The 25,351-nt window shown below is 31.5% G+C and overlaps 3 protein-coding genes across 5 annotated transcripts; 2 read left to right on the top strand and 1 right to left on the bottom strand.

Moving 5' to 3' along the window:
• Positions 1 to 1,217: 1,217 nt before the first annotated feature.
• Positions 1,218 to 15,355, bottom strand: LOC108916383 (kinesin-like protein Klp68D). Its single transcript, XM_018722618.2, has 9 exons — positions 15,136 to 15,355; positions 14,890 to 15,083; positions 14,457 to 14,711; positions 14,050 to 14,408; positions 7,586 to 8,118; positions 5,027 to 5,250; positions 4,458 to 4,677; positions 4,160 to 4,401; positions 1,218 to 1,307 (listed from the first exon to the last, which is right to left on the bottom strand). Exons 1-9 carry the CDS (start codon positions 15,172 to 15,174, stop codon positions 1,265 to 1,267), a joined length of 2,109 nt encoding a protein of 702 aa, XP_018578134.1. The 5' UTR covers positions 15,175 to 15,355; the 3' UTR covers positions 1,218 to 1,264.
• A 335-nt stretch (positions 15,356 to 15,690) lies between these two features.
• Positions 15,691 to 21,989, top strand: LOC108916385 (importin subunit alpha-7). Of its 3 annotated transcripts, none has more exons than XM_018722621.1 (9): positions 15,691 to 15,763; positions 16,120 to 16,296; positions 16,349 to 16,567; positions 16,623 to 16,748; positions 16,925 to 17,019; positions 17,133 to 17,349; positions 20,053 to 20,304; positions 20,363 to 20,666; positions 21,275 to 21,989. In XM_018722621.1, the coding sequence occupies exons 2-9, from the start codon at positions 16,120 to 16,122 to the stop codon at positions 21,463 to 21,465; spliced, it is 1,581 nt and encodes a 526-aa protein (XP_018578137.1). In that variant the 5' UTR covers positions 15,691 to 15,763; the 3' UTR covers positions 21,466 to 21,989. The 3 variants fall into 3 exon arrangements, with proteins under 3 accessions (XP_018578137.1, XP_018578136.1, XP_018578138.1); XM_018722620.1 differs by having other exon boundaries at positions 15,694 to 15,817; XM_018722622.2 differs by lacking the exon at positions 15,691 to 15,763 and having other exon boundaries at positions 16,217 to 16,296; positions 16,417 to 16,567.
• An 845-nt stretch (positions 21,990 to 22,834) lies between these two features.
• On the top strand, positions 22,835 to 25,338 carry LOC111692548 (the record flags this gene model as incomplete). The annotated part of the gene is made up of 2 exons (XM_023456599.1): positions 22,835 to 22,909; positions 23,265 to 25,338. A coding segment is annotated over exon 2 (1,890 nt), but the record flags the coding sequence as incomplete, so codon positions are not given.
• Between the last annotated feature and the right edge of the window lie 13 nt (positions 25,339 to 25,351).

The raw sequence follows: 25,351 nt of genomic DNA, 5'->3' as shown, positions 1-25,351 counted from the left end.
CCAACAAAAAATTGTTTAAAAAAAAAGAGGGAACCAGAATATTTTAAAAATGGGCCAGCATGTGGACGTGTAGAGCCGTAGTCGACCACATGCCTTTGAATGGTGCCCAAAAACTTACACGAAATCGATCTCGAGCATCATCTAGTTGAAGCCGGGCAAGGTGAATTGTCTTTCTACCCAATGGCCATTGCAATCAATTGGCCAACATGGCCCATCTTGAAGAGGGGCCGTTAAAATTAAAGACTATTTCAAATTTTTAATAAAATAAATTCCAATTTTAACTGTAAATTTGGAAATTTTATTTTCTATTCTAGTAATTTAAAGAAATGACAATAATTACTACTCATTTTGGCAACCAATATTTTGTATATTTTCATTTGGTGTAGAATTATTAAGTATATTTAAAAATCACAGTAAAAATATTAGCTGTTATTCAGGAAGTGCGCTTGTAAAAATATAAAGAAAAATACCAAAACTAGCCCAGATAACTTCTACAGTTAAAAATAATTTATTCAGACATTTACTTGCTGAAATTAATAACAGTTATTACTATGCTGCCCTCAATTTTTTTAAGGAATTCACATGCAAAAGTATAAGACTGGAACATTAGAAGTAAGCAGCTGTAGCTCATAATTGTTGGTATAATACATTATCGAATTATTTAACTCTTAAAGTAGCATAGCTTTTGTAAAGTATTATTATTTTACCTTTTTCCTGCCTCACACAAAACAGTAATCATGCAGGATGTACATTTATTTTACTTTTGAAATAATTTTAGAATCCTGAAAACATTAGTTCATAAATATTATAATCCTTGTTATTTTACCTGCTCTTCTCAATGTATTATACTTTACATGTTTAAAATTTTTAAAAATATATTGTTACTTTTAATGGAATTAGAAACAATGTTGATAAACACATCAACCTAGATGATCAACCAGTTGCAAAAATAGAAATGTTTTAGTTTCTAAATTGGTATTACTTATTACAAGAAGTTACATTCTATCATGAAAAAATACTTTATGCTTGTCCGTATGGTGCAGGTTAATGTGTTTATCTCGTTTATAATAAAATTGTTTACAAAAATAATTTCAAATTATTAAAATTCCCTAAATAAATACTAAATCACAGAAATATAAATTTATAAATATAACTTATCATATAAATAAATCAAAGTAAAACATATCACAAAAAGTTAAAAAAAGTATATGTAAAATAATATAAATTCTGTAAAGTATAATATATGTACAAATTTTATTACTATTTACGGAAAGACAGCTTTAGCAGATTTTGGAATTTGCCGGTTTCTGAAAAATTAATATTCATGATACAAGGTGTTACAAAAAAGTCGGGCAAACAATTAACAATAGATTCTAGGAGCAAAAATAATACTAGGACTGTGAATGAATTTTGAGGGATTTACAATAGATGGCGTAACTTATGCTATTTCTCATTGGAACTGCATTCCTGTCCAAGCTGTCATTAGGCTTTACTTTTTATTGTCATTTTGTTGAAGTGTAAACAAGGAGTATGGCGAATTATGAGCCAACAAAACACATTTGTGGAAAGTTTTACATTCCTGTTTCATTTAAAGAAGAGAGCTGCTGAAAGTCATCGAGTGCTGTAGGAAACTTACGATGAACATACTCCATCGATAAAAATGTGTGAGTTTGGAAGTGGTGATTTAGATACAGTCGACAAAGAACACCTTGGTCAACCGAAAAAGTTGGAAGAAGAGGAATTGAAAGCAATACTTTCCAAGAATTTCCAAATGTTTAAATGCACTCGGTATGATTCAAAAGCAATGAAATTGGGTGGAACACGAATTGAAGCCGAAAGATGTTGCACCAGTGGCGGCTCGTCAGGTGATGCAAGTGACGCGCCGCTTCACCTAAAATTTCCGTTTGGTTGTGCAATTTAAACTTATTTTTAATTTTATATAAATTCTATAATTTAGGTATAATTCTATATTGAAAATCTATTGTGTTTCTTTGTTTAATACGCAGAAATAAACAGAATAGTTGCGCGGTGAACGCCTTCTAAAAAAAGACATTGCCTTCGTTGAGCGCGAACATCAACCTCATACCGTACAACATTTTGTATACGCAAGTAACGCAGATCGTAACAGTCTGAATTCCGCTTCTCTTCAAAGTGTTGTTTATGGCGGTTGTCATGGCAACGAGGCGGACAACACGGGAGAAAATTATGGCATGGGGAAACGAGTGACGCAGATATTGAAGCAGCATTGTCATCGGTTCATCGCCCATCTTTAAACAGTTTATACGATACGCGACGCCCAGTGCACGATTATAACTGTTCTTAGTTAATATTTGTTTTGTATAATAATTGTAGAAATGTTTCCTATGTATGATCCAGTATGTATTTTATTGAAAATGCCATTTTCCGGATGGAAAATTGAGGACAAAAAGGATTTTTTAAATTGCGAGAGACCTGTTCTCTCGATATGGAAAAAAGAGGACGTTAAATGACAATGTGTACGTTTGGAAGTTTCAGAATTAATGGTATTCGGAGTATAAGTGGTTGTGTGGAAGTGTTTATTTAAAAAAACTTTTCTGTATGCTGTGTTTAATTGTGGGTGTCAAGTCCGACGTGTGGAATAAGGGGGGATTTAACAATTTTGGGATGAAGTCAAAAAATACTTAAAAAAAGCTGAAATGGGATGTTTTACCTCACCCGCTATATTTATCAGATATGCTCTATCAGATTACTACTTCTTGAACACGGCCTGGTTAAGCAGCGCTTCCAATCTTACAAAGATATGAAAAATTGGATTGATGGTTGGTCAAAAGATAAGTTGTTCTTTCGACGCGGAATCCGTATACTATCAGAAAGATAGGAAAAAGTAGTGGCTAATGATGGCCAATACTTAGACAAGTATTAATGATCACAATTTTTCACAATAAAATCTTGAATTTACAAAAAAAAAAAACCTCAAAATTAATTCAAGTCTCAGTAGAAAACTTTCCTTATGCCAATTTTCATTTAGGTTCCTCTTTTTCAGGGTACAGGATGTTGAAATTAAAATAACAAAAAGAATATATTAATAGCTTTCTCTTTTTTAAAATATTCCGTTTTGACTTTTGACATTTTGTAGACTTGTATCTCACGTCGACAAATTTTTTGTGTAGTTTTAGTTTAAAAAATTATATCATAAATGAAGAAATAGGAGTTGTAGTAGCTATACAGGTTTGGAAAATCCACATGGTCTATCTGCCTTTACATGAGAGCGACAAAGTAAAGAAAAGAAATCCGTGCGATAGACAAGGATGGCTAGAGTGAAGACGTTTGATAATCTGAATAGTCACCGCCCGTTTCGGGTTAGAAGTGGGAGTGACTATGAAACGTCTTCAATGTAAGCATCCTTGTCTATCGCACGGATTTCTATGATTTACTTTATCACTCTCACGTAACGGCCGATGTACCATGGGGACTTTCCGAACCTGTATATAGCTAACTTTTTCCATTGCATATACAGGGTGTTCTGAAAGTCAGTCTGTCAGGAAACTCCGGTAGGTGATTCTACGGATTAAAATAATAGCAGCATGTAATGAAAACTGAATTGTCAATTGTTTTCAAAGTTCATTTTTTTTATTTTTCTATTTAAATAACTTATTTAATTCAAGTTCTATCAGCCCGTCATTTGGCACACCCACTAAATAGATGAAACTCTATTGGACCAGTCAGAGAAAAGTTTCATTATGCACCACTAGAGGGCACTTTACCTAGAACTCAAAATTTGTTTGGTTCATAACTTTTCTCTTGCTAGACATCACAGAAATTTAAAAATTATTGAAAAGAGAAACAGTATCAGAAAAAATTATGTACTCTTTGTTTAAGCCGATAAATGTAACCGTTTATCAGGAAATCTTGTAAACCAAGTCCTAAATTAAAATTGCGTAGGAAAACAAAAATGAAAAAGGAATAGATTTGATACAAAAAAATACAGCCCCTTCCTACAAACAAAATGTTCCAATATATAAGTCTATCCACATTTCAAATGATTATCTTAAAATAAAAACAAGTTAATATTTTTTATTGTAACTTTGACATCCTATTTCTTGAAACAGAGGCACCTCAATGAAAAATTGCATAAGTCCTGTATATTTTTGTGTGTAAAAAAATAATAAGAACTGCTTACCTGTAATTGTGCATATCTACCATGACTTTTGTAGCTTGCTTGTATTTTCCTTCTTGTTCCAATTTAGAAGAGTTTCTACCTACAGAATGTGCAGGCAACTTAATGACGAGATGATTGCTATCCATTTCATTTCGAATGACGTCGCTTACTATCGATTTTATTTGTGGACAAATTACGGGAGCACTATAATCCTGGGTGGTACGCAGAGGCATGTCTAGTTTTAAATCCAATACATTTTCACCCTAAAATAACAATTATGTAAAAAAAAATGTAAGCTATTACGTCAACCTGTTATTACTCTAAATTTTGAAGAGTTCTGACTCATCTGTATAGCATAGTCTGAAATAGGTCTTCTATAATTGTGTGCTAGAGGTCTCTCTATAGGATTAACTCTAATTTTCTCTTTTCTTAGGATCCAGTTATCAACGTTTTCATCGAATTGAGCCAAGTTTATTAATCTCGATCTTTCCTCTGATGGAACAAAATTGTCGATTACGAGGAACCATTGTCGTAGATGCCTAAAAATTAAGATCATATCGTGATCCTATCTAGTGAATTAAAAAAAAAAATGTTTTGAACACAGTACACAGAAATACGTTCAGGATATTTTTTATTTAAATTAATATTCTCCAATTAGGCTGAAAAAATTGACTAAGTTACAACACAGAAAAAGAATGTTTAAATTTTCCTGCATAAATGACTATCGATACTACACTGATATGATAATTGAAGTGAATGGAATAAAACGGAACCTTTATAAATCAATACAATCATTCTGACTGTATTATGAGTTATAATGAAAAAACTATTTAATTTGAGTACACTATAATTATTTCATAATGAGATTTATCCAACTACTTGACTTACATAGCAGCTTCGTCATTCGCCTCTTCAATTTCCTGTCTATCTTTAACGTACACTTCATGGTTGTCTCGTATTTCTTGTCGAATGGATTGTAGTTTGTTGTTGATTCGCTTTAATTTTTCTCTTTTGAAATCGACTTGTTGCTGAAGACTGGCAAATACTTGTTTTAGTTCACTGCACGTTTCTTCTTCTAATTCTAATATCTGTTGCATTTCTATTTCACGTTTCTGTAAATGTAAAATACTGTATCTATTTTAGCTACTTGTCTTCTAGGGATTTACATCATAAAATATACACGGAGGTTTTATAGCTTATTCTTTAATAAAAGTGTTGATTATTTTAAGGGGAAGAAATTCCTATGGACTTATGTTCTAAATGGCGTATTTTTCAAGATACAGGATTTGAAAAATATATTATTAATTTATTTAAATATCTTGGAAGAATGTTTGATGTAAATTTAATAAAATTTAAACTCGATGATAACCAGTGGCAGCTCTTGACTTCAGTACCACGGTACCAAGAAAGGCGGAAAAATTTAGATACAAAGTATCGAAAACAGAATTGAAATATAATTGGGTAGTTTTAATTTAAGTACTATTGAAATATAGAAGAAATGTGCTCAACATTATTTTTTTATAATGAAAGTCCATTCTTCTGCTTTTGTCCGAAATAATAATCAATCTGTCACAGCCTTATGTTAAATTTACAAAAAATACCACCTGGAAACAAAAAATATGGTGATATAGGAAAAAAATTCTAAGATAGTGTATGGCGAAGTTAACCTAAAAAATTTATAAAAGTCAAAAAAACTGTTTTTCGCTAATAAAAAAAAAACTAACTCCAATCGAAAAAAATTAAATGAGAAAGTTGTAGCTATTACAAAAACTTATCGATTCGTATTTTTAAATATATCGATTGCTATATTACTTTTCGAGATATATCGAACAAAACTGTCAAAAATCTACTTTTTTTGTTTTTGCTGTCTCGGCTCCAGAAGGTCAAAGAGCAACGTTATTTTTTAAATTCGCTTAAAAATGTCAGCAATCGATTCCTGTATTAGACATTATCGAGAAATGAAAATTGAAAAAGATATTCAAGAAAAACGCGAGCAAAAAATTTTTACTTTTTTCAGTCATCTTTAGACACTTGAAATGAATAAAATCGATATCACTATTTTTTACCATGAAAGTAAAACTCGTAAGGAAAAAAATGAGACCTAATTCGTTTCTCTATGACTGTTCGTCGAGGAAGAAGAGCCGATTTTCGAGATAACCTTTTTTTCGAAAAATCGTTATAACTCAAAAATTTTTTAATATTTTTTAATTTAAAAAAAAGGTACTTTTTTGCTTGCCGAGGGCTATGTTTACAGCAAGTAACAAGTTTTAAAACCTTAATTTGCAAGAGATACACCTATATCACCATATTTTTTGTTTCCAGGTATTTTTTTGTAAGCTCTTCTACCTATTGATTGGACTAAATCCCACTCCGTCTTTCACTGCTGTGGAACGGTAACCATGACCACTTTTGTAAACACTTTCTAGATCTAGAGGCGAGCTACAAGGGCCCCACGTATTCAGTGTTTTTCAAATGAATTTGACAAGTCGAGTTAAATTGACTGCACAATACAAATTTAACATTTCCTTTTTAATGTGTTTCATAAGGCTAATCTATTTAATTATGTAGATAAGATTGTAAATTAAATTTTTACTATGAAAATTTCCAAGGGGGGCAGTGCCCCAGAGCTCCTCCGTACCAGCCACCACTGATGGTAACTTAACTAAGCAAAAGTAAGAAATAAGATTACTACAAGGTTGGATAAATCCAAAATAGATAATGTAAAATAAATTTTACAAAAATGTAGGACCTTCTTGTTGTTAATGGAATTTTAAATATAATGTAATTTGTACCGTGCTCGCTCTCAATGATTTTTTTTTGAGATATGTATTAGGAATTGGGATTTATTTAGAATTATTGTATTTGCAACACGTCTTTTTTTTTTAAACAACAGAATATTTTTAATTTAACTGTGGAGTAAGCTTATTTAGATTAAAAAAAAAACAACTAAAATTATTTGTTTTTAAAATAAAATGAAATTGTTTTTCTATGAAATGCAATGACCACATTTACCTACTTTTTCTTTTAATTAATAATATAATGACTAATAATAATTCTTGCAATTTTAACTAACACTTCTTGCAAAAACTTTAAATTTTCTGAGTCCTATAACTGATAAAGAAAAAATTATAATGAATGAATTTGACACTTTTTGGCTAATCTCCATGTGATTTTTACGTTGTCACACTGCTACCAGATACTTGTGATTTGAATCATAATTCAGACTCGTATATCTGAAAATCACTTATTAATCAGATTTTCAGAATGAGCATAATTTATTATTACTCTGCACTCTGCAGTCACAATCTAGTGAAGCACCTTTTTGAAATATTTGTGTAGTGTGATATTTTTCAAAAACTTCGTAGTTCATATTATGTACTATTTAAAAAAAATTCTTTTCTTATTGAACCTACTTAAGGATGACCCTGTATAATAACATGAAAGTACCTTTCGTGCAGCAATTTCAGCTCTTTGTTGTTCAAGCCTCAATTCATTCTCATTAACGCTGTCCACAATATTTTTACCCCCATGAACCATTTGTTTCTCTAATGCCTTTAACTTCTTAGCCAATTCATCAACCTCCATTTTACCCAGTTCTAGTTTTTTCTCCTTCTCCTCAGTGTTACTCTCATCTTCGCTATCTGTGGATTCCGTTTCGACATTATCAATATTGGTACTTATTACCCCATTGCTTTTCTGCATAATAAGTTGCTTAAGCCTTTCAATTTCTTGTTGGAGACCCAACAGTTTACCCTCTTTAATATCCTCATTTTTGACAGGACTATTTTTAATGGACTTAGCCCTATATGCATATCTTAAGGTAACTATGGTTTCTTCATAATTCATACTAGCAGGGCCTACATTTGCAATCATTATTGTTTTGCTATTACCACCTAAAGAATCCTGTAGAAGTCTGGTAAGTTTTGAGTCTCGGTATGGAATGTGAGCGGAATTTTCAGCAAGAGCATAAATAACGTTACCTAAAACAATTATTTTTGCTATTATTTCATAAAATAATAAGTATACCTATATGTTTTGCTAATATTTTATTATACGTTAAGGTGATTAACTGAGGATTTAGGGACTAGTGAAAATAATTAATGAATTGATGACATTGAATCTAAATTACACAGTTATAACCAAATTTATTATTATTTTATAAATAGAATAAATAAAAAAGCGGTCAACATTTTAATTTGATATTGTTTCAAATTCAACTGTAGAAAAATAAGTATCTGAAGAAGTTAGAACAAATTAAGCATAGTACAGAGCCTCCATAAATGTTTACTAGCCATGTGACTGCCAAGCTTAGCAACCAACATTGCATGGCTGGTACTAGTAACGAAAATTCCCTAAATCTCGGCGTCACCAATATTAATGATTCGTTTACAATGAACAATGACATATCGTTATGTCTACACTCAAGGCAATATGCTCGCTGATTGGATAGAATCTTGTGAAAAAATACACCAATCACATCGGGTGAAACAGAATGTTGTGTTTTAATGTAATCTTGATCTTATTGTTTTAATTTTACTGAAATTTAATTGCCAATGTGAAGGAAATAAAATTACTGCTGTATAAATTAGATGTGATATAGTACAACAATTGTGGTAAATTTCCTAATTAACTAAGAATTGCTTTTATAAACTTGGCTTTCAAATAAACTGAAGTAAAGGTGATGTTTGCCCACAAATTCAGATTTTTGTGTATTACAAATTATGCTTTTCTCATTGTTATTTATTGTATTTATTACTTTTATTATCCTAATAGCAACAGTAACAAATATTTTCTAAATATATTCTAATTTATTGTAATATATAGAACAGTGCCACGAATACCGAGTGTTCACAAACTTGGAGTTCTACTTATAACAGGAGATAGGTTTTGATAAAAGCCAATTACTAAAAATTAACCTCAATAAAACTGCCAGTCCAGTAATGGTAGAATTTTCTTTTAAATAAACACACTGTGCTACCTACCAGTAAAATATTGAAATCTAGTCGAGTGGCACCGCTTGTTGCCAACTGTTACTATTTATTTAGTACAATATTCGAATCAGGAATCACTCACACTGATCTTTTTTTTTATTAAGTTTTGGTGGAGAAAAGCGTAAGTACAGTACCCAAATATTTGTATAGTTTCAAAGGAAACATTAATGCAGAAAGTGCCGATAGTGGATGTGAAAAAAAAAAACACCAATAGTTTGAATATTTTGTTGACTGTGTTTTGTTTTAACAATACATCTACTGCATTAAATTTGCTTTAATGCACTGTTTAACTGTTATCTTTACACATTTACATAATAAAAGCTTCTTGTGTTGCTGTATTAGTCTAGTACAAGGGTAAAATTGTAATAATCAAGTATTCATGTTATTAAAAGTTAGTGCTTGCACTAAGTACTGCAAGACGTGTAACACTCGTTCAGAGAACGTGTATTAGTTAGCTCAGCTTCATCGAGTACGTGGCAGACCTTTATGTATTATCAATCTCAAAGAAGAAATTTTGAAATTAGTAGATGATTAAACTTTAAATACACATGCAATTGCTAGACGAATCACTATGTCTAATTGGATTTTATGGTGCATATCAGGAAAGATCAACTGTATTCATTTTATGCACCAGGTGGGCCAAATTTGACATTTTCGAGGGGTTCTCCTATTTCCCAAAAATGTTTTGCTTAAATTAATGTCACAGGCTCGATTTTCGAGAAAAGTTGAATGGCAAAAACCATATCTTGATAGTTCATTTTCTATGATGTTCTATAATTTTTTTATTTGTGAAAATATCTATACTTGTAGAGGTTTTTTTACACACATTTTATGTAGAAATCAGAGGCTTGTGCAATATATTTTTTTATAACTTCCGGTTTTTCTGTTATAACAAATTTATATTTTGATTGGAACATCATATATATTTTTCAATTTTTAAATTATATGTACAATTTCCATTCAAATAATAATGTAAAACAAGGTGTATTTAAAAAAAAATTCAACATATAAATGCCAAAAATGTTTTTTTTTTTTGTAAATCAATTGTTCCTTGATAGAGAAATTTTTATGTAAATATCATGTATGATATGAAGGAAATTTTACAGATTTCAAAAATCGAAAACTACAATGTGTCCATTTAAAAAAATATAGGATGTTTTAACTCAAAAATCAGGAATTTCAGAAAAATATCGCAAAATCCTTTGGATTCAATGAAAAAATTGTGTGAAAAAACATTAAAAAAAATATTTTCACAAACAAAAAAGTTACCACAAAAAAAATGGCCAAAATTAAACAAATCCAAGATATACTTTTTTCCACTACTTTTCTAACTTTTCGAGAAGTAGGAAAAACCCTCTAAAAGTATCAAATCTGGCCCACCCGTACATACAGTCTATGCTGTATACTTTCCAGTGGCGGTTTTACCATAAGAGCTGCGGAGCTGCAGAACACATAAAATTTTATGTATTTAATCATATTAAATATCAACAAAATATTTAAAGAATCCAAATGTACTCGTGTTAAAATAAATCTAGGAGGTTATATTATTATTTATTGCTACGCAAGCTACGCTCCTTAATATATGCAACCTCATATACAAAATGTGTGGACAGCGAACGATTATATGCGTCCTTTGTTTTTATTGGTTAATCAGGCACGTGACCCAGTACACGAAGATAGGGGCTTTTGCGGCTGCAATAGTGACAGCCACTGCGCTGCAGTCTGCAGTAAATGCAGTAATATTTCGTACGTATGTGGTGGTTTATTTCTGCGAGCGGCACGTGTGAATATTTTCGTTTAGGCGTCTACGGATATTATAGTTATTAAAATGAATAGCGTTTCGTTTAAAAAAAACTTTATTTGGTTCTCTGCCTTATGAGGATAAACTAAAAATAAAAGAAGTAAAAGTTATAAAAAAACAATAATATATACACAAAAGCAGAGTGGGTGTGCGGGTGTGATTTAAAACATTCACTGTTTTGTTTTCCGTGCTTACTTTTCGGTGGGGATAAAGCATGGACAATATACAGTGTGAAAGATTTAAGTCATTTAAGTCTTTAGGTAAAATAAACATAAGAAGTGAGTTAGATTCTGCATATTGGGATAATATACGGAAACAATGAACAGGTAATGAAAAATCGTTATGTATTATCTAAAATCATAGATTGCATAAAATTTTGCGGAGCTTTCGAATTAGCACTTCGCGGACACGACGAGATAGAAAATTCGGACAACCCTGATGTGTTTCGTGGACTCATTAATTTTAGTGCAGATCTTGCCACATGGGTATGACCGGGATTTTCTGTGATTGTACCGGGAATTAGCTGTATGGTCCCGGATTTCGGATTTGCACATATAACTCCCGGAATATTATACAGGGTGTTCCTAAATAAGTGTTGCAAATTATGATACCTTAAAATCTCCACCACAGGCACGTCCAATGAATTCGAGAAGGGTGCGAAAAAGTAGCTATTAATAGTGGTAATGTGTGTACAAAAGCTCAGTCCTGTAGTTCGAACGATTCCCAAGATATTGGCGAAAAACTAAAAAAAATTAAAGTTTTGACACCGTGTATCTCGAAAACGAAAGCTCGGAGAGAAAAATGGAAGAGGAAAAAAATGTTTTTTTTTTCAAGAGGAATTTACAGTTTTCCGTTGCGACACTTATTTAGGAACACCCTGTATAATGTACATATATATAAAAAAAAATTAAGAAAAAATCATAACACGGCGAGGAAAATTAAAATTCGTTGAATCGTTGGTAAATTTTACACACGATTTTTTTGTTTATAGCCATTCAATAATTTAATAAAATATATTTAGTTTATTCCAATTTATTCATACTGTCAGTAGGTAATTCGTGAATAGATATTTCAAAAAGGTATCAATTTCACAAATCGTTCGTTCCTTGAAATTCAGAAGTGTCAGGAAAACGCGTGACCTTGAAAATTTTAAAATTTTTCGCCTGCGGCGCCATTTAGAGACTCCAGGCACTTAATATCCCGGAATTCAATTCAACAAATGTAACAACCCTAAGCAGAACACATTCAATCAATGTTCACGCGCCGCCACTGATACAATCCCATCCTTTAAGTATAACTTGTAACTGACTTTAAAGTGATCCAAGGCATCCCTGACACTTTTAATCTCAGATATTTTCTTTTATCAACATTGTGTACAATTTTTTAATACAACCTATTGTGTTACCAAACTACCTACTTGGACATTATTTGAACTTTTTAGAAAATAATTTACCCGACGGTCTGAAGAAGTACCTCCCAATGCATGTCGGAGAATGTAGTATTTATGGGATAAGGTGCCACTTCATTATCCTCGTGATGTATGAAAATATTTAAAAACTGCATTTTGTGATAGGTGAATAAACGATCCTTCTCATTCTACATTCCTACATTCCTTCAACTTTATTTTATTTTTAAAAAATTAATGATGTTGTAAAACTACTTTGGGGTTACACTTATGGAAATGTACATAATAATTCTTATATGGTGACGAAAGAGGTGGCAACATCAAACACTTATCGTGATGTCATGTGAGGCTAAAACATGTCATTCTCAAACTATTTCAGCAGTTCTTCGATATGTCACATTTATTTATTAAAGTTAGTATTTATTTATTCTTTTTTATCTTTTCTTCGCTTCATGTTTAACATAACAAGATAGAGTTGTAACTCTAATGTGACAAATTTATTAATAAAAAATTGTTAAATGTAAAACCCGTTTTAAGTGACAGAAAAACCATTAATCTGAGAAAGATATTAAAGTGGTTTTTCACTAAACGGACAAAACAAAAACAAAATACAAACTCGTGTCGAATAACACAAAACTGTAACTTTTCGCAAACTGTATGAAGACTGACCTGTTTTACGACAGTTGGAGTTTTGTTTTTCGGGTCCCGCTCGGAAGTGGTTACATCAAAAGTTTCGACGTGTTGTGAAACTCGAGTCTGTTTAGTGGAAATGGACATTTTGTGTTTTCTATTTTCGCCTTGTATTTCATTTTGCTAGTCTGAATACGAATTTTGTACGAAATTGGTAGATAAGTAAATAACATATTTTTTTATAGATAAGAAATTTGTTTTGAAAAGCTGGATAGTATACAAACTAACTAACTAACCAAGTAAACACTTTACTTTTTTCCAAGGACATCAGCTGTCAGTTTTGTCTTTGTTTGTTTTGTTTTTGTTTTACGGGTTCTAGAAAACACAAACACAACATAAACTCAACTGTCCGTTTAGTGGAAAACCGCCATTAGATAGCATTAGATATACAGGAAAAGAGGGTTCGTCTATTGTTAACATTGTCCATAGTTTTAGGGTAAGTTAGGTTGTTCACAGCCAGAAGCCAGCACAATCGATGTCCTCAGATCTTAAAAAAGGTAACTTTTAAAGAGACAAATTGTTATTTGAACTGTTGTAAAAAGGTAACAAACATAACAAATGTTATAAATAATAATGATAAATGCAAAATTTTTCAGATCTGAGGGAGTCGGTCACAATGCCCCCTAAATCTGAGAGTCTACAAACATCAGACCTTACTTTGACTTATTTACTAGCATATCATATAAAATCAATCTTAGATAGTATAAAATATCCACAATTATAAAACCAGGGATTTTGGGAAAATAATTATATTCTCTCATATGTAATTTAGAAGAAACACCAACACCATAAGCTTTGTAAATGAATGTTTTTAGTGACTTGGAATTTTTCTGCAAGTGGAAATTACGAGTTTTAATCGTACTGAACTACACTTATTTAAAATAACCAAAAATGTCATTCCTTAAATTAGTTATTTTAAAGATTTAGATATGATCAAATATTCCATACGTCAAAATGTGACATATTTTTATTAATAAGTCGTACGTCCTGCTTGTTTTTTATTTAGGTATAACATATATCTTACCTAACGAAGATAGAGCTTTGTTGATTTTAGTAGCCTCTTTAAGACGATCACCTGTAGCTCCTGTTTTCGACTGCCGTTCACTACCAGCAAGGTCAACCAAATTCAATTTTCCGACTTTAATTGACTTTGAATGTTCTTCTGCCATCTCAATTACTATTTGGAAAATTGCATGTGACCGAGAACTATGTTCATTCATATTAGTCATGCCAGTGGTACGATTATTATTTCCAGTTTTCATAGCCTTTAACATGTCTTTTGCACTCTGGCAAGTTTGAGAGTGTAAATTTGTTACAATCACACCTTGGCCATTAACTTCTCGAAGCTCATAATTTTTAGTACTTTTAGCCCTCAGGAGATCTCTACGATAATTCATTATAGTTGAAAAAAATATAGGTTGTTAAATTTACCTTATTTCTTCCATATAAATCTCCAAATATCGGACACTAACTAAAAATTCAACTCCAGTTTTTCTATCAATATGGGCCCATATTTGCTCAAAAGCTCTCGGTATAATCCCCATTTCTTCGCCACTTATACCCTCCATTGTATATGTCTTGCCAGTGCCAGTTTGCCCATAAGCAAAAACACAACCATTGTAACCATCAAGAACTGATGCCACTAAAGGCCTCACAGTTTCATCATACAGATTTTGCTGCGTAGAGCTAGAAATACAAAGAATATGTTATTGGGCCAACTGAAAGAATGTAAAAAATAAACAAATAAAATAAATTGCATGAAATTAATGGCGTGAATATTTCACAATTATGTATTTCCCAATAACCCTTTCCGAAGCACTACGAAATGTATGAAGTATTATTTGTTAAGAATTCTTAAACTAACTTTTCATCATAGACTGCATCATATGTAAATATCTTATTTCTTTCATTTTCACTTCTTGCTTTAGGATTTTCTACTTCAATGACTCCTCTGGTAGAGTACATCTTGACTACGCTGGTACATTTTGAATCAATTTCTTTGTCACTAAGAGGTCTACATCGTACTATCACTTGCACTGATTCATTGCTATTATTTCTCTAAAAGTAAAAGTGTAAAATTAAAGATGAAAATGTAATATTAAGTACTTACTTCTAAGGAAAAACTTTCTACTTCAGCTGAGGTCATCATTATTTTTTAAAGGCTATAAGGTTATATAACCTTGATTAAATATCAAAGCAATGTTGTTACCTCCGACGTATGTACTTCATAGGAAGAAAATAATTTTATTAGTATTGATTTATTTTCTGGAATTGTTATTTAAAATGTAGTGCCATTTACTTTTCCTTTCTTTTGTAAAATATGACACATCTCTCGGTAAAAAACCGAAACGTCAAATGGAAACGTCACATGGAATTTAAAGGTACCTGTAAAAAACTTTCAAATTATTAACTGAGCAAAATAAATATTCTACACATTTCTCGTTAGATAGTGAGGTTAAATAAATTGCTATGAGTTAACAACTTTACTGTAATGGTATTTTTTATTTTTAGTGGTCATAAATAAAATCTAAATTTAAGAAATAATGATTTACAATTTACAGGTTTTTACTTTTTGGCGTTTGACGTAAAACGGATGAACTTTATTTATTATCTATCAGTATTGCCAAAATCATTTAGGGATTTTTCAGTTAACTTTAGCTAGAAATGTTTCTAATAGTGTCATTAGTCTAGAATATATCAACGTTTTCTTTTTATCAAGAAATAGTTGCTTTAATAAGGTAATGGTGCTAAAAAACTTTTAATTTAGAAGTTTATAAAATTATAAATTGAACGTAAGTACTAATAACATTTTGTTTTGGAAAATAGAACATAGTAATTTACAGATTCAACTTCATCTTTTAGTACCTCCACATTTTGACGTTAGTCCCTGGCAAATTATCATCTTATTTGTATTAGTCAACTTATTATTTATATAGATATGGTATTATCAGTATTTTTTAAAACGTATTTTATGCATAATGCTATATAAACATATTTAATTTAATCGATATAATAAAATTGTCAATATATTTACACATATGTCATTATTCAGAAGTTATGTTTCTTAAATAACGTAATTTTAAAAAAATTTCAGATGTCTGGATCTGGACATAAACATCGTTATAAGAATACTGCATTGGACAGTGTAGAATTACGTCGACGTAGGGAAGAAGAAGGTGTTCAGTTGAGAAAAGCAAAAAGGGATCAGCAGTTAAACAAAAGGAGAAATGTTAATGTTAACCAATTACTTCCTGACGATGACCCCTTACAGGTACATTAACATAAGAGAATCATATATTCAGTTAAATAGTATTTTCTCACAGTTGGAAGGTGACATTTCATCACCAGTGACACCTGGAATAACACAAGAAATGATACAAAATCTTTATAGCAATGACCCAGAGGTACAGTTGGCAGCGACCCAGAAATTTAGGAAACTTCTCTGTCAGGAACCAAATCCTCCTATAGATGAAGTAATTCAAGCAGGAATTGTTCCCAGATTTGTAGAGTTTCTGCAAAATACCGTCAACTGCACACTGCAGGTATATTAGACAATGTTGTATGTTTAAAACAACTAATATATTTTTTATTTTTAAGTTTGAGGCAGCATGGGCATTAACAAATGTTGCATCTGGTACCTCACAACAAACCCGAATGGTTATTGATGCTGGAGCAGTGCCTATTTTTATTGCTCTTTTGGGAAGCAGTTATGAAGATGTTCAGGTGTGTAAACATAGTTTCTATCGTTAAATCATATACATATTCTGATGATGAAAATATTTAAAATTCAGGTTAAATATATAAAGGATCTTTTAATATGTATTTTGCGCACTTTAGCTTTGTTAATTATATCGTACATTTTTTATAAATGAAAAATAATTGAAAAATTGTGTGCACAGGAACAAGCGGTCTGGGCACTTGGTAATATAGCAGGAGATTCTCGTGAATGTCGAGACCATGTTTTAGATTCTGGAATACTGGTACCTCTTCTCCAGTAAGTAACAAATATTATAAAAAACACCTAATAAAATAACACATCTTATATGGTTTTATGTTTGATTTTATAGCATGAGAAAAGAAATTTAATTTTATGTGAATTTTTTCTAGATTATTAAGTAAATCCAACCGTTTGACAATGACAAGGAACGCTGTGTGGGCACTGTCTAACCTGTGTAGGGGCAAGAATCCTCCACCAGATTTTGCCAAAGTTTCTCCATGTCTACCAATTCTCTCTCGTCTCTTGTTTCACTCGGATCCTGATGTTCTCTCTGATGCCTGTTGGGCATTGAGCTATTTATCAGATGGACCGAATGAGAAGATTCAGGTATGTAAAATTACGAAACTACACTTTTTTTTTTTCATTGAAACTGAGAAGATTGCTGTAAACAATGCCATAACTTGTATACTACTAACCTACTGTAAATATGTATTTTATACATTGCAGCACTTGGTTTAGTAATGATCCTTGCGAATAGGAGGCAAACTTTGCTAATAAATAAGTTTATATACCCCTCATTTTAGCAACAATTCCAGCATTTAGCGGATTGTGGAGTAATAATTTGTTAATTTGAAAGTACATTATGAAAAATGTGCTCAAAATACTTCTACGAATTAGCCATTTTCTTACCCACACCCTTATGTTGAGATTTTCTGTTAATTCATCTCTGTGCATTAATTATTCTAACAATACTTGCATATATTACGCATCTCTTAAAAAACACATCTTTTGGCCTTATAAATTATAGTTACATACTTAAAATACAGATTTAAGTATATCATGAAGCAAGGGCATAATGTAAACTACTCATTAAAAAATGGTTTTATTTAAACATTTGGAAGCGTTAAAATAAGAATCAATCCAAATCTTATTTTTTATTTTATTTATTATTTATTTTTTATTTTTTAAATGTAATCATCAGTTAGAGGTTTTTAAATAATTCATTTTTACCATCGCAACTGCTAATGTGGGGCAAGCGCTCCAGTCTACCTCACATTAGCTACACCTATGCCAAGAACAAAATTCTAGCAAAATAATATTTTTTAGATTAATTGAACAACCTAGTGGCACCATGTAAATAAAACTGTCCTCTTGACACATTTGCTTCTAGTACTGGATTTTAGATTGATTAAAATATGGTAGCACAGCAACTTATTTTGTTCATTTTTTTATCTTCCTTGATAACACTGCCATAAAATATATTCAAGGATGAAATGAAACAGTGTCATAGGGGAAAATTATTTGCCAATAAATACAGAATTTTTTTCAAACTTTGAAAGTTTCAGAAGTTTAAAAATATAAAAAATACCTGGTGTTTTTTTTTAGATAGTGATTTTTGAAAAATTGTAAATATAAATTAAAAATGTGTTTATTTTTTTTTTTTTCAAATTAATGTTATAAAGGAGGCATAAAAAAATCACAATGAGCCAAGTTGAGTGTAGAGTAACATCATATTATTAGATGTCAAATAAAGAAAATGCGAATATAATATGTTGGCATCTAAAAAAAATCATAGGCTTAAGACTTGCAACATGAAAAGAAAAAAAATTGCAGATATACCAGTAGTGGCGTACCTAGGGGGTTATGTTTAGTTTTAGTTGTAAAAAATAACTTGTTCACTTCATAAGTTTACTATTCGATTTCTACAAATTACTATATGTTTTCGAATATTTTTCCTCATCGTCAAGTCAATGTAGGGTTGAAAATATTATCTCTAAAAATATTGCTCGGATACAGAATCAATGGTGCTGATGTCGAATAGAAGTTCTATGTACTACTCCGTGCTCGATGTTTATTGATTGCTTAGTACCACCATTACTATGGAGATGACTCGGCTAATTGTAACTCACTCATACGAGGCTACGTCTCTGCCTCTACTTCATACCTCAGGGGCCATCTCTCGCTGCATGAACAGTAATTTGTGCTATATTGGTGCTTGGAATGTAGGCAGGCACCGATGCTAGATGAAACACTGGTTTTTATGGCTACTACAAGAACAGGCAAAACGTTGGAAAAACGGGGCGAAGGCCCTCTTGATCTACTAAAATTTATTCAACACTATAGATTGGAAAATTCTGTACCGAACATTGTAATTTTGCTAAAAAATTTTTTAACAATTGCTATCAGTGTCGCTAGTTGCGAAAAGAGCTTCTCCAAATTGAAATTGATAAAAAATTATCTTTGTTCCACAATGAGTCATTTAAGACTACAAAATCTTGCAATATTGTCCATAGAACAAGAAATGATAAATAATATAAATTTTGAGAGCATTATATACGATTTTTCTACTATGAAGGTTAGAATAGTAAATATATAAATATGTTTACATACACATATGTGTACAATTTGTTTGTTTATCCAAAAGAAATGAAATTATTTAAAAATATAAAATAAAAAATATTTAATGGTAATTTTTTTTTTGTTAATTGGGTATATGTTTTGTCTCATAGGTGGGGACCGGCGATCTCCGTAAGTTTGATGTGGCCTTTAAAAAAGTATCTTGTATTTTTATAAAAGTTGCATTTATAGGTATATCAACTTATGCGGCCTCCTTTATGCCTAATTTAAATTGGCATCCAATGGTAAAAAAGTTCCCCACCTTAGTTTGTCTCAATTACAATTATTTATTTATGTTTATTAATTTAAAAAACCACCATTTGATTGACTTAGAAAGGGCGACAAATTGGAGACCGCCCTGGGCGGCAAAAGTCCTAGATATGCCACTGTATACCAGATTTTAAATTGTTTTAATATGACAGCCGATGGAGACGTTAGGTGAATGCACTTAAATGACAGAAGTAGGCAGTGCTGTACTAGAACTTTTATTTCATTGGCTGCTTCAATCAAGGCGAGTGATGTCATATACCTTGTCTTGTTAAACTCTGCAAATCTGTTTCTAGGCACCTAAAAATTTATGAAAAAAAACTAGAATTATTTTTTTCCAGTACTATTCAATAAACAAATTAAAAACATATATATATATTTGGGACATGCCCGTTCCTGGTTTATTATTTTTCTTTTATGTTTAAGGCTGTTATAGACGCTGGGGTGTGCAGAAGATTGGTAGAATTACTTATGGCTCAACAACCAAACGTTGTTTCTGCTGCTTTAAGGGCAGTAGGAAATATTGTTACTGGAGACGACGTGCAAACTCAGGTTATATTGAACTGTTCTGCATTGCCGTGTCTGCATCACTTATTATCATCTTCAAAGGAATCTGTTAGGAAAGAAGCCTGCTGGACAATTAGCAATATCACAGCGGGAAATCGACAGCAAATTCAAGTAAGCATAAAAATTTTAATAACCGCCATACCTAAGTATTGTATAAATTACTTCACAGGCTGTGATTGACGCGAATATTTTCCCGGTTCTGATTGAAATTCTTAGTAAGGCTGAGTTTAAGACGCGAAAGGAGGCTGCTTGGGCCATTACGAACGCTACCAGTGGTGGCACACCTGATCAAATAAGATACCTGGTGAATCAGAACTGCATCGGTCCTTTATGCGATCTTCTGACTGTTATGGATGCCAAGATTGTCCATGTGGCTCTAAACGGTTTAGAAAACATTTTGAGATTAGGAGAACAAGATGCAAAATTGCAGAATGGTACTAACCCATACGCTGTCCTTATAGAAGAATGCTACGGTAAGTATACAACATAGCCTGATGAGTAAAGTATGTTCTGGTGGCAGAACTCCTGAAATTTCGATATCGTTTCATTCAAATTGAAATTATTTCTATAGATGCATTTAAAAATATAAAGTATTTTCTATCACGCGCGCTCGCTATGGGACCTATAGTGTAGGCGGTTAGGTGCACGGAAAGTGCTAGATAGTACAACAGCGTGACGTTATTTTCATAGCGCAGCGCTCCAGCGTTGCGCTATGAAAATAACCACGCTGTTGTACTATCTAGCACTTTCCGTGCACCTAACCCCCTATGCTATAGGTCCCATAACGACTCGCACTTGTGATAGAAAATAGTATGTGCAACTCGTTCGGAAAAGTTGCCATAGCGCCACTTGGGCGCTTTCCGCACTCGCTTCGCTCGTGCGTCAACTGCGTCCACGTGACGCTATTGGCAACTTTTCCCCACTTGTTACACAATGTACTATTACATATGTGGTTAGACATGTTTGAAGTAAATATACACACATTTGTAAAGTTGAACAGAAAACTGTTAAAGTGATTATTGAGGTTTCGGGAGTCCCTATGAAAATTCAGATATTATTTTTGTAATAATGATCTTTTTAGGCCTAGATAAAATAGAATTCTTGCAATCGCACGAAAACATGGAGATTTATCAGAAAGCCTTTGACATAATCGAACATTTCTTTGGAACGGAAGAAGAGGACTCGAACGTCGCACCTTCAATAGACACAGACCACCAGCAATATCAGTTTAGCTCTGATCAGTCTGTACCTATGGGAGGATTTCAGTTTTAAAACAAATAAGTGCCCATAGTGAAATTTCACTTTTCTGAAGACATTTAAATTATTTTAAGGAAGACGACCTTCCTTACTCAAACCCATATTAAAATTACAATATAAGTTCAGTCAAGTAGCGAACAGAATTTTATACATGTGTACTATTACTGTTGTTTCCATAATTTGTTGTAACTGTTTTACTGCATGTATTTTTAATTTTTATTGGTACTGTAATAATATGTATGTATTTGTAAATTTCTGATAACAATCAATTTATTTTAAGGGCATTACTCGTGCAATTGTAAGTACAAAAGTTTGATTTAGTACATCTGATTTTTGCTATTTCCCTGCTTTTGTACTGTGGTTAATGAGCATTTTTTGTATAAATAATTGAAAATTACTGTTGCCAGCTGTGTTACTGTGTTTAATATAACAAAACGTGTATAAATTTGTATACATGTGTAAAATTCACATTATTAATTGTTTATAGTTTGTATTATAAAAAATTAATTAGCTTTAAATAAATTTTGTTCTTTTTAAAATATGTTTATTTATTTGTTTAAAATACAGAATAATGCACTGCTGACTGGTGGAAATGGGGTGTTTGCCACCTTTTCAGATATTAACGGAAAATTAAATAATGCAATAAAAAACCTGTTTTGTTTTTGTATGAAATTATTTAACTGTCGATAAAAAATATGTATATAAAACTAAAACGAATTTGATGGCTCAATTGTGCTGTCTATTAATTAAGGAACTATCTCTAAAATCTGATAATACCGTCGTTCTCATTTTACAAATACAGTGGCGGAGGGGTTACTTAAATAAAAAGTCTTCTAGGTAATTATGTACTATAGTGGCACCCTCTCCAATTTGCACAAAATTTTGTCTACCCCCCTGTTTTCTATGGTGTGAACACGAATCTAATTTTTTTTTGTGCAGTCGAACCCAATTTTCGCGAAAAAATTTTTTCAAAATTCTAACCTTGATGTTTCAAGTAGAGCTCTGTATATTTTATGTAGCTTTCAGAACATCTGTAATAAACAATCAACATATTGTTTAAGAAACGCATTTTCCCAAATTTGAGCTATGTATTTAATAAATAGAATTATAAGGTCTGTTTCTGCAGCAGTTCAGGACTGATTTTAAACTATCATAGACACAAAACATATAACATGGCTGTGCAACTAGCATTGCCAGATTCGCAAGAGGGAGGGGATGGAGCTTTTCCAGACACACGAAGAACGGGGTGAGGAAAAGGAAGTAACTTTAAGTTTGTTACGTTTTTTACAAGTTTTTTCACTAGGTAAAATCTAGTGTCTTTAAATTTTTTACTAACTTTTCCACACTGAAATTCACGTTTGTTATTTGTTTGTTTGTTTGTTTACAATGACTTGTTTTTTTTGGTTATATTATGTAGTTGTAGTAAGTACGCGAAAAATATTGGAAGTATTGGCAAAAGGTAAGTAAATATTAAATTGAGCAAGTTTTCCTATTAAATATAGAGAAGTGTTATGTAAAAGAAAAATATAAATTTATTTTTACTTCCAGTGTCTTATATTCTTTACATTTAACACTATATAATTTGCATATATATTATTTTTGATAATTACATAAAGCATAAATGGTCGTTCAGAGTACAGTTAAAATGATTTAAAGAACTAGTTGTTGAGAATTTCAAGTAACGTACGATTTTTGTAAATAAGAACAGTGGTTAAAAATCTATTAATTGCTTTAATTAACGAAATTTTTGCTGTTTTTAAAAGCGACATTTTATTATGCTTGACATATTTTACTAATTTTATTTATAATTTTAGGTAGGTATGGAAAAATGTAAACAATACTTCCGCATGTGATCAAGAAAAATATATAAGACTGACAGGTCTGTGATATTAGATGAGTATATATAAATAACAGGTCTGTGATTTTTTGTGATTTTAATGTAATTATTATATGTAATTATTGTATGTATATTGTATTATATATTTTAAATTATAAACCATGGCAGATACCGCTACATCATCTGTTATTGGTAAGTTACGTTATTCTTGTAAATATCCATCATGCAAAAATTCTTACTATCATCCTGTGAAAATCCCCTCTTACCATAATAAAAAATTTCATAGATTCCCGAGGGATCCTGAGTCACTGCAAATATGGAAAAATACTTGTAATATTTCACCAAATGTTAATTGTAAAAATTTTTTCCTTTGTGATAGCCATTTTATAGATGCCGACTTTGCTTGTCCTCAAATTCGTAATAGGATCTTACCGAAAACTGTTCCTAAACCTTCAGTACATTCAAGTGATGAACCTTTGAATTGTGAAGTGCCTGATAAACAACCAGAACTAAATGAATTACCATCGCTTAATATAAATTTTTCTCTATTGGCTCAGGATAGCCCATGTTGTTCGAGTAGTGCCCTTGCTAATAGCCTTGATGATGTAACGGAAACTTCTAACTTTGATAATAATTCTCTGCTAGGCGAACACTCTCATTGTAAAATAATATCTGATAAAGTGACAAATTTTTCAAAAACAACAGACCATTCCGATAAATATTCATTTTTATTAGAAAATAAAAAAGGTATGCTTGGTAAATTGGATATTTCAAAAGATGATTTAACACCTCGGGAAACAATAATGTACAAAATCCATCGTAACACTACTTCAAAATTAAGCAAACTGAGATCTTTGTTGAAAAACGAGAGGGCTCACGTAAATTCTTTAAAAAATTTATATAATGATGGCAGGTTTCAATTTATCGAGGAAAATCTTAACGATATTAGTAAAGAATTTATTAATTCCCAGTTGCGTAACGTCAATAGGTCTTCCAAAGGCAGACGATGGACTTTAAAGGATAAGGCTTTTGCATTGTCAGTCTATAAACGCAGCCCTAGATTATATAAATATCTACGAACATATTTTGAGTTGCCCTCAGTAAGAACTTTGAAGACAGTTTTATCAAACATACCTTTTCAGTGCGGAATAATAAAGCCAGTTTTAGTATATTTGAAAACACAAGTTGAAAAAATGGATGAACTTGACTGTTGTTGCTCTCTTGTTTTTGACGAAATAAGTTTAAGTTCAGGGTTTTATTATGAAAGTAATAAACAAATTATTTGCGGGTTTGAAGATTTAGGAAATAAACGCTCAGATAAAGCTGCAAATCATGCTTTAGTTTTTATGATAAGGGGAGTTCGCAAAAGCTATAAACAGGTTGTAGCATATTACTTTGTAAAGGACACTGTGGCAACAATAGACCTGAAACAGATTATTGTGTTTATAATTAATGAATTGCAAAATATAGGACTAAAGATTGTTGCTACTGTTTGCGATCAAGGCCCAACAAACAGATCTGCAATTGAAGCTCTTTGTGCAGAAAATACAGACAATCGAAGTCCTTATTACTTTGTTGTTAATGGTCAATGTGTTTGTACAATTTTCGATGTACCACATCTTAAAAATACACGTAATGCCTTAATTAACAATGTCATTGAATTTGAAAAGGGTAAAATAGCAAAATTTGAACATATTCAAAACGCATATAATCTGGATCAGCAAAAACGAACATATAAACACTTATATAAATTAAATCCAAATTATTTTAATTTCAAAGATAGTTTTCAAAAAATGAAAGTTAAAGTTGCTGCACAACTATTGAGTCAAACAGTTGCCGCTACAATAGAAACATTTTCAGTTTTTGGTGATTTACCTGCGGAATCACTTCACACAGCAGAATTTGTGCATATTGTTGACAACATGTTTGATTCACTGAATGGATCAAATCAACAAGAAACCAGTGGTAAAAAATTTAAATGTCCCCTTTCCGATAATTCACCACATATAGAATTTTGGTTAGATATTTTATCTAAACTAAGAAACTGGAAAGTTATAGATCCAA

The sequence above is a fragment of the Anoplophora glabripennis genome, unplaced genomic scaffold (genome assembly GCF_000390285.2).
Source record: "Anoplophora glabripennis isolate ALB-LARVAE unplaced genomic scaffold, Agla_2.0 scaffold1644, whole genome shotgun sequence".
NCBI classification, from domain to species: domain Eukaryota; kingdom Metazoa; phylum Arthropoda; class Insecta; order Coleoptera; family Cerambycidae; genus Anoplophora; species Anoplophora glabripennis.
The sequence above is the reverse complement of the archived record's forward strand: the minus strand, read 5'-3'. Positions and strand labels throughout refer to the sequence as shown.

Excerpts from the sequence above, each read along its gene's own strand:
- LOC108916383 (XM_018722618.2), bottom strand. The coding sequence starts at position 15,174 with ATGATGACCTCAGCTGAAGTAGAAAGTTTTTCCTTAGAA. Across the intron at positions 8,119-14,049 it reads CAAAGCTCTATCTTCGTTAG|GTAACGTTATTTATGCTCTT; the intron begins GTAAGATATATG and ends TAATTGTTTTAG. Across the intron at positions 4,678-5,026 it reads GCGAATGACGAAGCTGCTAT|GCATCTACGACAATGGTTCC; the intron begins GTAAGTCAAGTA and ends CTTAATTTTTAG.
- LOC108916385 (XM_018722621.1), top strand. The coding sequence starts at position 16,120 with ATGTCTGGATCTGGACATAAACATCGTTATAAGAATACTGCATTGGAC. Across the intron at positions 17,020-17,132 it reads ATACTGGTACCTCTTCTCCA|ATTATTAAGTAAATCCAACC; the intron begins GTAAGTAACAAA and ends AATTTTTTCTAG. Across the intron at positions 17,350-20,052 it reads GACCGAATGAGAAGATTCAG|GCTGTTATAGACGCTGGGGT; the intron begins GTATGTAAAATT and ends TTTATGTTTAAG.